This window comes from Emys orbicularis, chromosome 10 (genome assembly GCF_028017835.1).
Source record: "Emys orbicularis isolate rEmyOrb1 chromosome 10, rEmyOrb1.hap1, whole genome shotgun sequence".
Classification (NCBI taxonomy): Eukaryota; Metazoa; Chordata; order Testudines; family Emydidae; genus Emys; species Emys orbicularis.
This window is the reverse complement of record NC_088692.1, coordinates 77,892,214-77,905,553: the sequence shown is the minus strand read 5'-3', so window position 1 is coordinate 77,905,553 and position 13,340 is coordinate 77,892,214. Positions and strand designations below refer to the sequence as shown.

At 41.4% G+C, this 13,340-nt stretch overlaps 1 protein-coding gene across 1 annotated transcript in view; it reads left to right on the top strand.

Moving 5' to 3' along the window:
• LOC135884230 (A-kinase anchor protein 13-like) overlaps positions 1-4,498 on the top strand; it is a 46,935-nt gene extending 42,437 nt beyond the window's left edge. The window contains exon 3 of the mRNA XM_065411486.1: positions 4,191-4,498. Coding sequence (XP_065267558.1) covers positions 4,191-4,498 — 308 coding nt within the window. The remainder of the gene's footprint in view (positions 1-4,190) is intronic.
• The last annotated feature ends 8,842 nt before the right edge of the window (positions 4,499-13,340 follow it).

The following is a 13,340-nucleotide window of genomic DNA, read 5'->3' as shown; positions in this document are numbered from 1 at the left end:
GACGGTCCCTTCAGAAGGCCGTATGTGTGCATTCATGTTTTGAAGCATACTCGCACGCACCATTCCTGAAGACATTTCAAAGCAGGGGGCAGGGTCCTCTTGAGCAATCTTAGCATTTGTCATGCTTGTTACTTAATTGCTCCTCTTTCTTTTGAACTGATTGCCAAAGTCAGAACCTGTCCCAGACACTCACCCCTGAATCTGATGTTTTGTCAGATGGAGGGAAGGAGAACATCAGAGCATTTGAGGGGATAGAATACGGTTACCCTTTAGGAGAACATGCCCCTTAGGTTAGCAGAACACATGTTTGATCCCATTAGATATAAATGAATTGTCACTTCCCTTGCTTCTCTGAAAGCTGTACTGGCTATTTTATGTGTGAGTTCTGAGAGGCCTTTACTGTCTGCAGATCAGTGCATAAAGTGTTTGCAGTACACTGCACTGAACACCCATCTGGTTTTGCTTTAAATTGGGTGCAGAAACTCTGATGTTTGGGCTTTCTCTCTCTCTCTCTCTCTCTCCCTGTTCTGTTCATGGGAACTCAGTTCAGCATGGCTAATGGATGTCTGCTATGAGAACATGAGTGCAGTGCCAGTTTATCTGACAACGGGAGTCCAAATATCACACCTGGGATTTCTCTTGCTACTCTCCTAACTGAAAAGCCTGTACTAGTGTCAGATAGGCAGAGGAATTGTAAGAAGTGAATGACCTGAACTATTTGTCCGTGCATTACCTCACTCCCTTAACTATTACTTGGCGTTGCTTGGGGGAGTTCAGACTGAATTCTGAGTGACGGCAGGCTGTTAGAGTAGGGGTTGTCACACTGTCTGGAGAGGCTCACAACTATCTAAGTGCCAATCTCAGATCAGACTGTCAGAAAATAGGGCAGACACCCCAAACTGGTGGTATATTTTATAATTAGATTTCACCAAGCCAATAACAAATATGCACTCCTGGATTACTATACCAGTATTACATGGAGTCACAGACGGTCCCCTTAGACTCTCCAGCCTGTCTTGCCATGCAGACAAACTGAACTTAGTGATAAAAGTTATTAAAATAAAAAATCACACCACCTCAGGTTACTCCCAATCCCAAAGGGTTGGTCGCTTACCCCACATCAGTGGATACTCTCGATCTCAAAAGCAAGCAGCCGATTTCTCTAGTAAACGAACTAAAGGTTTATTGGGTAAGAAAAATAAATGAGTTATTGAGAGGTTAAATCAGGTAAAATACATTAACAGGTGAGTCAAAATTTGTAAGTCCAAAATGATATCAGAGATGTAGTAATCTGCTAGTTTTCATAAGTCTCTCTTGGTTACACAAAGTAACTTGGGGGATCTGTCTTGCGTCTGGAATGCTTTCCTGTGAGTGTCCAAAAAGTTCAGAGATGCAGGATCATTCCCTTAGACAAGTATTTATAGATCCAGCTCTCAGAGGACAATCTGACCAGTGTCTTCACCCACGTGGGTTTTGATGAGTAGCAATTGTAAAACTTAGTTTGTGAATTTCCATTCTTGAACACAACAGCCCTTGCTTTGAAGTTAGCATTTTGCTTCTATTGTATTCACAAGTAATTTAGTTACAGTGATGTACAAAATTCAATTCTAATTGGGATAGATAAGTGAAAACAATACAAGTAACATTTCATTAGTTTTCATGCAGTTTACACTCAAACATCATCTCATCTTAGCACTCACACACACTTTGGTCTAGGTTATCCAATTACAAGGTATACATAATGATGTAATGCGATAGTAATCAGCAAGTAATAGATAAGTGAAGGCAATAGCATTCACATTTCCTTTGAACTAAATTAAAACTTGAGTGAATTAGTACACGTAACATTTCTTTGATATTCTCACACAAGTGAATTGACCTATTGCTCTGACCTGAGCTGGCCTGTCAGCATCACAGGGGTATTATAGGCACATTTTGCAGATGAGACGCTTCTGGAAATAAAGAGAAAATTAGAGTTTAAAAAATAGCAGCAGCGAAAGCCATACTTGTCCTGTATGTCATGGAGAGTCTTTCATTATGAATTATTTTTAACCTTACAGCCTAGTAAACAGCCACCGCAGGTTTCTAACAGTGTCTGTGTTGGTGAAAACAGAAAGCGTGCAGCACCTGAGCTGGTTTCCATGGGATGATGCCATGTCATTACTGTATTATGTACATTGTATCAATATTTTTGGGTAATAGGGATTGAAAAGCTTACCAGATGCCTGCTGTCCAGAGGACTAAGCCTGCAGCCCGAGGAATAAATGAAAGGCAGAGTGGGAGACTTGTCTATATTAGTAATGTACTTATTGCTGACAACAGGTGCCATAGACTGGTGGCAAGGATGGTTAAACTGCAAATCCAGAATTTGCACCATTTCAGAAACCAGGTTCCAGACCTGGCTCTGAGCAGAGCTCAGCCACAGGTTTCAGAAATGGTGTTGAAATTGGTTTTGTCTTCTCTTGCAGTTAAGCAATTTTAGCACTGGTTCTGCCACACCCACTGCTTCATCTTTCACATCAGTAGGTGTTGGATACATTTGAATCTCCACTCCATTCTAGCTGCTGGAAGGGAGAAGGAGTTTTGTGTTTCATCTGCTAATTCCAGAGCCTTCAGGTTGCAGGGAGAGGTCTCCGCTACTCTTTCTCCCCTAGCCTCTGTTTTTGTGTGTCCTCCTCTCCTGTGGAAGCCTCTGTTGCCTGCCCCTGTTGCACATGTTTTTCTCCAGAAGCAGCATGACATTAACCTGATACTTGACAATTTGCTGACTACAGAGTCCTGAATAGCACTGATGAAACTGACCTTTTTACTGAAACTGACTATTTGGCTGATGCTTGACAAATCAAGGAGCAACAGCAGAGGCATTGGAGCAGTCTGTCTTCAGACTGGGAAGACAAACCTGCATTTGGTTATATCTGGAAGGTTTTCTTCCTGACCATAAGGGCTAGAAACTTTTTTTCTTTATAAATAAAAGTGATTACTGAGACCCACTCCCAAACACAAGGGAAGGCTACCCACTCATCATCCATGTCTGTGGGAAAATGAAATGTTCAAGCCCAATTGTGAAAAATCCGTCATCTCTTTTATTTGATAAAATAAATAAATAAACAGGGTTTGATCAACGTAGTAAGATGCTGAGGTCATGGGTAGAGAGAGCAGCTTTTCCAGTAATTAGTGAAGGGTCTGTGCTTGTTCTGGCAAAAACAGCAATGACGTCAGTCTACCATTGGAGCGAGAGACTGAGACTGCAGAGAACATTGAACTTGAAACATAAACCTTATTATTAAAGGGGCTTGTCAGACAATTTTAAGTGTCGGTCATGCTAAAAAGATGAGATTTTTTTTCCCACCTTTTAAATTGCAGGGGAGTTTATCTTGCATTTTCTGGGTCTAGGGAACTGCTGCCCTGTTGCACTGGCCTTTCATTAAAATAAGTAAATGAAAAGTCAGCAGAGCTGTGAAAATAAGCTTCTCTCACTCTCTCTTTTTTGGAAACTATGAAAAGCAGCAATTTCCCTGTTCTCTGGAATGCAGCAAGCTTAGTTCTGTCATGTGAAATCAAATCCAAATGGCAGGTGCAGCATTGAACAAAAGAGGTGTAACCGCACACATAGAACATGTCTGAAGCATGTTATGTTCCAGTATTAATTGTTGCTTTTTGGTTGCTTAAGTGCAATTAGTTCATTGTCTTCACTGGCAAGGTGCTCCGAATGCTGACACCTGTGCTTTATTTCTGATGGGCTGCCATGGTCTCACAGTATTCTTTAAAATATGGCTCTATGAACTAAGGGGGAGATTTTCAAAGGCCAAATGGGAGTTAAGTGTCAAACTCCTCTTGACTTTCAATGAGAGTGAAGAGCCTTACTCCCCTTTTTGATTCTGAAAACCTTCCCCTGAGTCGATTAGCGGTCCTGAATTTGTCTCTTGGTGGCTGAAGTTAGCCCACGAACAAGAAGGCTGTAATGTGATCACTAGATAAGAGAGTGAGTGGGTTCTCATGCAGGAGGCATCACTGAGAACTTTTTGCCATACGGTGTTTTCCTTTATACGCAAAAAATAATGTGTAAAGGGATGCCACGTGTGGGTGTGTATATACTATGGGGTGATCAATGTCCAGACCCATGTTGCTTTAGCTTAGTCATTTCTCTTCTCCATTACAATTATGTTCATTTTCTTGGTTTTATTTTACAGGCCATGACTGCTGTGAGACAGTGAAGGTGGCACTTTGCGCTGCCAAGGAAGGGCTTCCTGTTCTAGTGGTGGCAGAGGAAAGTTTTCAGTTCATTCAGGATGAGGCCTATGATGCAGCTCAGTTCCTAGCAACCTGCGCTGGAAACCAGCAAGCACTGAACTTCACAAGATTCCTGGACCGGTCAAGGCCTCCCTCTGGGGATGTGGATTTTCTGGATGAGAAAGTGGTTTTGGCATTTCGGCATCTGAAACTGCCAGCAGAATGGAATGTGTTGGGAACAGACCAGACGCTTAATGGTGAGAACTAGTAGCAACTGAGTAATGTGTGTATGTCTGAGAGAGAGAGGATCACTGCATGTGTTGCAATGTTTCTGTTGTGGAGAGCTCCTCTGATGTGTGAGGAGATTCTCCAGCAGATAGATCAAGGACCTGTGCTTTGAGCTTTAGCCAGGCTGAAGATGCCCTGGTGCAACTTTCCCCAACACCCCATGCATATCCACAGAGTTTGGAGCAGGGTCGTGTCTTCTTTTCTTGGCACACAGTCTAGTGCTTTTCTCTACCTCCTTTGTAATACAAGAGCACAAATTGGCTTCAGTGATCCAGTGTTTTAATATCATGCGTGGAGAGTTCTTTTTTTATATGGGGAGCGTGTGTACCAGTATTACAGTGATGACTGGAAGGCTTATACATAAATATCAAGCCTGGTCCAAAGTCCTGTTAAAACATACTCCTGGGAGTACTCAGTGTAACTGGTACCCTGGTATGATCCTCTGGCTAGCTAGCAGCATGCAGGGTGCAAGGCATATTCCATGCTGTGCTCCGCTGTTCAGAGAGTGATAAGAAAGTGGAACATGGTACCTGGGAAATGAAGGGTTAAATGCTGAGGCAGCTTCCAGTGCATAGAGGGCAAGTGTAGAAGGCCCAGAAGATAAGGGCATGGGGAATTATAGCAATGACAGTAGAGGACTGGTAAGGCTTGAGCCCAGGTATTCGCACCTTTGCTACCTCTACACTGCAAAGCAGGCTTGTAGGTGGGCAGGTCATCGCTCAACCCACGCACCCATCCACACCCTAGACAAGCTCACCAGCTCGGAATGTAGTTGCTTACTAGGTGTGGGTTTAATGGCTTTGAGTGTGGACGATGGAGGGTATAGGCACTTCTGCACACCTTCATCTGCAGAGAGCATGCAGCATAGACAGAGCTATAGAGTCCTTGCCAAATATTGAAACAGAACTACGAAGACCTACATGTTTACGACAAGTACACCTGCTTGGAGCCCTGTGCTCATTGGGTGTCACATGGGAATTGGGAGAACACATACAGATTCACGGTGCATTATATTTTTTGTAGTGATTTATGGCATATGCCTGCACACAGAGAATGTGATTGTGAGATCTGTACTATATTACTACATGAATTCCCTTCTCTTTATAAAAAAAAAAAAGGGGGGGAGAGGTTGGGGGAGGCAATGAACACTTTGCGTGTGGTGGAACATGAATTGTTCTGTGCAGACTAGCATGGCAACTTTGTTCTCATACAGCATGGTTTTCTGTAGTGTTTTGCGGTTGCTGCTCTCGTGTCTTTCAGTGAATAGCTGACCGCTGTTTGGTTTTATTATAAACATGTATGCCTGGGCAGGCAATTGAACCAAGGTTAGTAAATGTTCACAGTTTTGTACATATTTGGTGGTTTCCGCATTAAAATTCAACCATTGAGTCATTCGCTTACAGGTAGCTAAACAAGCAATGCTGCCATTTCTTTCCTCTACTTGCATAGCTCCTACATTCTTGTTGTGGTTTTGTGAGATTTTTTTTTATCCCCCTCTCAGTTTAAAGATAATGCTAACACGTGCATTTACATGCTGCTGTGTAAATAACGAAGTACATTTAACAGACTAACAGTGGTCTTAGCCAGACAGTCGAAAATCATGTTTGAATCATTGGTGACTTAGGGCCTAATTTTCAGACATACTGGCAACCAGTCTCTCTCTTCGACTTCAGTTGCATTCGTGAGAGTTCAGCACTTGTGAAAATCAGGCCCATAGCATTTAAATTGTTCTGCTTAAGAAAAACGATTGTGTCAGAAAGCCATGAACTTTCATGGCTGAATGGCACCTGTGGAGTGCCTGTTACAACCTCCAGTAAAAAGAGAGGCGCTCCTGGTGGCCATCAGTGTAATGGGACCTTTCTGAGAGGTGTCTGCTGGGAAGTGGGTGGGAATGATGTTTGTTAACCTGAGATAATATAGATGAATAAATGAGTTTTATGTAATGGGATTAAATGTGTTTAGCAGCCACACAAGCATTCCCTTGTGATGAGTCCTCCTGCACTTAACTGTTTAAAGGCAGTTTATTGCTTGCTTTCCTGTCTTTGATCCTTGCGTAACTAGCCTTTCGTCTAAGAAGCTGTGCCTTTAACATAGATGCAGTACAAAAGAAAAAGGATTTTTTTTATGTGAATTTGGACTAGTGGTTGTTGGATGCTACCAGTGTTGTTGGTTTTTGTTTGTTTGTTTGCTTAAGCTCCTGAAAAGCAGGACTGATAAAAGCATCAACCAGCTCTTAACTGTAGCCGTTTAAGAGGACATGTCTCTAATTCAGAGATGATTCTATAATCTGACCCTTCCTGATGGTGTCTAAAGATAGACAAGAGAATGAAATGACTCATACTTCCTACTAAGAGCAATTAAGGAAGTGATGCAGTAACTCAGCATTTCTATAGAGGCAGAATTTGGATATTGGCCTCTCAATCCAGTAAAGTTCTTTGCTTGTTTTTAGATGGTAGGGTTGTCTGTGGAGAATTCCCTATTTCATCTCTTCTCTTCACTGTGCTCCTCCCTCTTTCATTGGCCTGAGGTGCAACTGTCTTTGGAACTGAGGAGAGTGTCATGGAGCTCATCACCACCACTCCCAGAGGAGACAGAAAAGTCACTGAAGAGTGATGTCCAATTATAGCTGGTCAAAATTTTCCAGCTAATCTGTTGCATCAGTATACGTTAGTGCAGGGGTCAGCAACCTTTCAGAAGCGGTGTGCCGAGTCTTCTTTTATTCAGTCTAATTTATGGTTTCGCGTGCCAGTCATGCATGTTAACGTTTTTAGAAGATCTCTTTCTATAAGTCTACAATATATAACTAAACGATTGTTGTATGTAAAGTAAATAAGGTTTTTAAAATGTTTAAGAAGTTTCATTTAAAATTAAATTAAAATGCAGAGCCCCCCGGACCGGTGGCCAGGACCTGGGCAGTGTGGGTGCCACTGAAAATCAGCTCGCGTACCGCCTTTGGCACGCGTGCCATAGGTTGCCTACCCCTGTGTTAGTGCTTAAACTTGGATCACCCTCCCCAGCAGTGATGAGACACCATAGCATTTACATTCTGTGTGATCTTAAAAAAGTATATGCACATTCAACAAACTGAGCAGTAATTATGTACACATTCTAAAGTGCTTCATAATCTTACATTATTTTTCTTTCCTGTATTTTGGTAGTTTCTTTTCTTCCTTTTCTTTTCCCTAGTATGTCAGCATGTTTGACTACTTAAATATGAGAAAGAGACAGAGCACGCCATGGGACTTTTTAAGGATTAGTGTTAATGGTTTTCCCACTGGTCTTACATTTTTGCCAAGTTAGATTCTTCATTCTCTGGGAGCTTCCCATTATTCAAGGCCAAAGGGGTGCTTTCCCAAATAACCAGATCTTTAAAAAAAAAAAAAAAAAAAAATCTTTCTCAGTTGCAGGTAACAAACACCTCTAATAGGATTATTTAAAGTATGAATTTTGCAGCGGCCATAGGAGATTTGAAACTGTTCCAGTGGAAGATTTTTTTTTTAAAGATGGAATATGTACCCATTTTATCTCAAATTGTTGCACTGGAGAAATTCATTTAGCCCAAAAAAGAAAGTAATTTTAATTTATTTCAACCTTGCCTCTCTCCTCTCCTCTCTTTTATCCCTCACTCACCTTTCTTTTGATCACTTTTTCTATCTTTCTCCACCATAGGTTAACTTAAAAGTTTCATTAAAAAAGATTACACATTAATTATACATAAATTATGCATGTCATCTGAAAATATTGCAAATTAACCCATTCTTATTTTTAAAAAAATGCTGTATTAGTTTTTTAAAATACAACCCCCCCCAAACTATATGATAAAATTAAAAAACCCTACAGCCCCAAAACAAATACACAATTTAATTTAATACATCAATCAGTATTCCAGACATTAGGTTAAAGAAACACTTAAATAAAATGTTGGGTTTTTTTAATTAATTGAGTTTTTTAGAATGTTATGTACATCTAGCACAGGGATCGGCAACCTTTGGCACGCAGCCTGCCAGGGAAATCCGCTGGCGGGCCGGGCCGGTTTGTTTACCTGCAGTGTCCGCAGGTTCAGCCGATCGCAGCACCCACTGGCCGTTGTTTGCTGTCCCAGGCCAATGGGGGCTGTGGGAAGCGGCGGACAGCACATCCCTCGGCCCGTGCCGCTTCCCGCAGCCCCCATTGGCCTGGGACGGCGAAGTGCGGCCAGTGGGAGCTGTGATCGGCCGAACCTGCGGACGCGGCAGGTAAACAAACTGTCCCAGCTTGCCAGGAGCTTTTCCTGACGGGCTGCGTGCCAAAGGTTGCTGATCCCTGATCTAGCACATCACTAATACGAAATCCCAAAAACCCAACCCGCAGTTACAAGCTCACTTAGGCCCTGATCCAATGCCCATTGAAGTGAATGAAAAGACTGGCTTTGACTTCAGTAGGCTATGGATTAGCCCCTGATCCTGCACATGTTTAGCTTTATGCACCATGAGTAGCCTCACTGCTTCAGTGGGGCACTATTCACAGTGCATAAAGCTGCTCCAGGGGGAGGGGGAGTCAAGTCTTTGCAGGATTAAGGCCTTTGATTGTAAAACCTTTGGGGGGGGGCAGGGATTATGTCTTCATATGTTTTGTTCAGCACCTCGCACAATGGACCATGGAACCTGATTGGGAACTGTAGATACTGTGGTATAACTAAGTATCATTAATTATATCAATAGCAGTTGTAGGAGAAACAGGGGAACCCAGCTCTGAAGTCTTCCTAATAACAAAGGTTTTCAGTGCAACTCTAAATTGTTTATCAATGGCCTTATCTTGTAACATATTCCTAATGTCCACTCTTATTTAAGGCAGTGTTCCTGTCCAAATTTCTGATTTGTTCCTAATTTTCTCCTCTTATTTCTGATCCTGCTTCACCAGGGCGAGATATTTAGCAATAATCCTTTCAGTAATTTTGAATGCTACGGTTTGATCACCTGAAAAATATTTTTCTCTCTAGCATTTATAAAAACTCAATCTCTTTAGCCTTTCCTCATGATAAATGCTCTTAAAAGGTGTAATCATGTTTCATGCTCTTCAAGTCAGTACTATATTCTTGAGAAAAGGTGGCACAATAACTTGCCACTAAGCTATAGCCTGCAGAACCAATTAGAAAGTAGGAGAGGGACTGTTAATGCACAGTCCTGTGTAAGTTTTGAGCATGAGTTGATCATGTTTTTGCAAAATGGTTTATTTTTGCAATCACTATTCTACTTCTGCCCCCCACCAAATGGGCTTCCATCTCAGAATGCAAACTCTTCTCCTGACATCAGCCTTGCCAGCTGCTAATTGGTAAGAGTTGTGTAAGCACTAGACAGCCTGCTTTCTGGTAGTGAAGGAAGTGCAAAGAAACAGACTCACAACCAGACCTTCTGACATTGAGTAGATCAATAAATGAATTGATTCCCTCCCCTTCTTCCTGCACTCGGCTTGATTCGGGAGGTTTACAAGCAATTTAGGTGCAGCCTTGTATGTTTGATTCTTGTTTCTATCAAATACATTTCTTGTAAGCTATATGTGCAAAGATTTTTCACAATATTAAAGGTTTTCTTTCCATTCTGATGGGTAGTAAACTAATGACAAAGATCCAACCCTATAGGTAAAGTCTGAGAAATGAGGGATATTTTGCATATTGACTTCTTTCAAGGTAGTACCTTCAGTAGTACCTTCAATAGATTCGTAATACTTCTGGAGATTCCTTGTGGTTACTGAACAGCATTGAGACAAGGTAACTCCTCACTGAGAGGATAAGGGGAAACCATTCTGAGAGCCAGACAACGTTCCTCTTTATAAACTACAGAACACTGGACCCTGGTTGTGGACTGCTGACTCAAAGCCTGTACTTATTTGACAAAACACTTGAACATGTTTTAACTGTAAGCACGTGCTTAAGTCCCATTGACTTCAAGAATGTGTATCACTTTCCAGGAACTCTGCATGATAAACGTTCATTTGCAATATTTTCTTAAGAAAAATGCACAGACTGATGCTGTGAGATAGCCAGGAAGGAGGGGAAAGTCTACAACAAGATACTTTAACTTTTATTCATTCTCTGCGTCATCTGAAATTATCCAAATAATTTGTTTGACTAGAATTGCATTAAGCTTTTAATAACCAAGCATACAAATTCACCAGTATATGACTGTCCTAAATCACGTAAGCGCATAATGCAACATTAGTGTCAGAGTGGCAAGGAGATACCCCTTTAAAAGCTTTTGTTTTTAAATACTAGAGGGAAAGAAAATCAGAAGAGATGAGTATGAAGATGATATGGGGAAAAGAGAGAGGGGAATGTTACAAGGCTAGAATAATGAGAATCATTTAGAAGCAACTGACCCTTGTCCAAGTGCATAAAAGAGGTGTGGTTAATATGACCAGCAAGATAAATTTTATAGGACTCGTTGAGTCAATCATCTGTGTGAATGTACTCAAAGTAAAGCTCTAATAAAAGGTTACCAGATTTAAATGTCCTTTGTTAGATTATGCAAAAGCAAACATTTTGAATATAGCTATTTCCAGAATAGATTATACCTATTGCTGTATGAATGGCATTGTCCTGATAAGAATAAATACAGCCATCAGTAAAAAATTAAAAGGAGATAATATGCAAACACAGTGTACCTCTCTACTGTTACATTTGCATCAGCAAAGTATTTGCTGGTGGCATTGCCTGATTCGAAGCAAGAAGCAATCGTGGATTAGGGGCAGAAATTGGGATGGGAATTGATGGGCTGAAATCATCCTAACCTTATTCCCACAAAAAAGGAAGGGGTCTTACTGAGATGCTTGTCTTGATTGTGCCTGTACAATCAATTCTCAAGCTGAGACAAGAGAAGTCTCTCTGGTGATACCACTACGCTACAGAAGACAGAATATTGTGGCAGCAGTAAAACAGACGTGGTTAGTGGTTGAAAGGGACGGTGGGCTTTCTGGATCAGTGGTCGTTGTTCATATTGTAATTGGGTTCTTTCAGGTTCAGAGGCTTAAATCTATCCATCTTCCACATGTTTTGATAGTTTCCCTTGACCCCTTTCTTTGGAGTGGCTACCAGTAATGCTTGAGCTTTAACTACAGACTTTCATATTAATTTGCAGTCCACTCCCTCACATTCACCTTTTGTTGTATGTTGCAGTAAAATAACTGTGTGGAATATATCATCTTTCCTGTATCAACAGCATAGCATTGTGCACATGGTCTTATCAGTTCAAACCAGTGAGAACCTGGACAGTGAAGGAAAACCTTTTTCAGAACAAAATGCAAGATACCTTCAGCAATGGGAGGAGAAAGCGGGGAACTGGAAAGTTGCAAGCAAAATAAAATTATTTTTTGTACAAGTGGTCTTTGCCCCCTAGTCCATCCATCCCAAATCTACTGCTCAATAAAAGATTCTGTGACTGAGATATCAAAGCCACTCCTAATTCCTTTTAAAATAAGTAGGAATTGAGGCATTTCAGTCCCCTACGCTGCTTTGAAAATCACAGTTTATAAGATTAAAAAAATTACCCACAAATCAATTATTTTCAGCTGAGTTGGTGTTTCATCTCTCAACACTTTAAGGCACAACGTCCCTCTGTCTTGACCCTCCTCTTCTAACGTTTCCGGTTCAGGTGGTCATCTGGGACTTATTGATCTGTGATGATAACATGTTTCCATTTCCCTGTCCCACTGACGTGAGGTTTGAGCTAGGTGAGAGGGCAGTTTCCCACAGAGGGAGGGGTGCAGGGGTGGAAGCCAGATTTGATGGGGAGTTCCACAATCACTCACTCTGTACCTCTTCATGGGAAGCGTGGGTGGTTTTTTTCCCCTTCTTTCAATCAAGTTAATTAAAAATGAAGCTCCTGGCTCAGGGAACACCGTGTATGTTCTCAGATCTGTCATATTCAAGCATTTTCTTCCTCAGTGGGTATTTGTTACTGGTTAAAAGTACCTTAAACCTTAATCCTGTCAGTTAGCAAAGTGAGTTTGACAGTTTTCCGTGGAAAGTTGATCCTTAGTTACCCAGCTTAACTGCCTGCTTATTTATCTGCCACAACTGCAAAAAACAAAAAAACCCTCAGCACTCTAAAATCTTGCATTCCTTGCCAGCTGGATTAAAGTGCTCTTTCATTATGGGGCACTAATCATATGTTTTGAACCTTGCCTATTACTAGGAAACATAGAAGGAACAAAATAGCCTTGACCTCCCAGTATTGCATGTACTTTATTTCTGTAATTCTCTAATTGCAAAGGGCTTTGTGTTACCACTTTATGGGCTGCTTGGTGATTCTGCAGACCCCTGCTAAATTTCTGCTTTCAGCCATTTATGATGGAAAACAGCTACAGCTAATCCATGCTAAAGGTTGTGTAACTCTTCCATGCTTGGGATGGTCATTCTGCACCATGCCAACCTGTTCAAACAAACCTCTGCCTGAATTTCTAAAGTCCAGTGCCCTAAGATTCCCTTGTTGGTAGGCAAAAAAAAAAAAAAAAAAAAAAAAAAGTTAGAAATAGCTTCATTTTTTTGCCTTTCCCCTTTTTCCCCATTCCTCCCAAGGTCTGATGCAAACAGGCTATAAACTTGCTTTAAGCAGCCGTCACAGTGACAGATGCGTTTTTATTTTGGAAAGTTAATCCAGTTCACAGATGGCACATCCCTTTTAACACAAGCCATGTAAGTTCTGTATCGTCTGTCGCTGAAAATGTGTTCAGCTCAGACTCCTGCCCTGAGCACTCACAGTTGTTGCGTGTACAGTACTTTGTCTCTTGGCTGCCATCATTCATACTTGTCTCTCTTAGGATGGCTTGATGCCAGTTCACACGGTAGT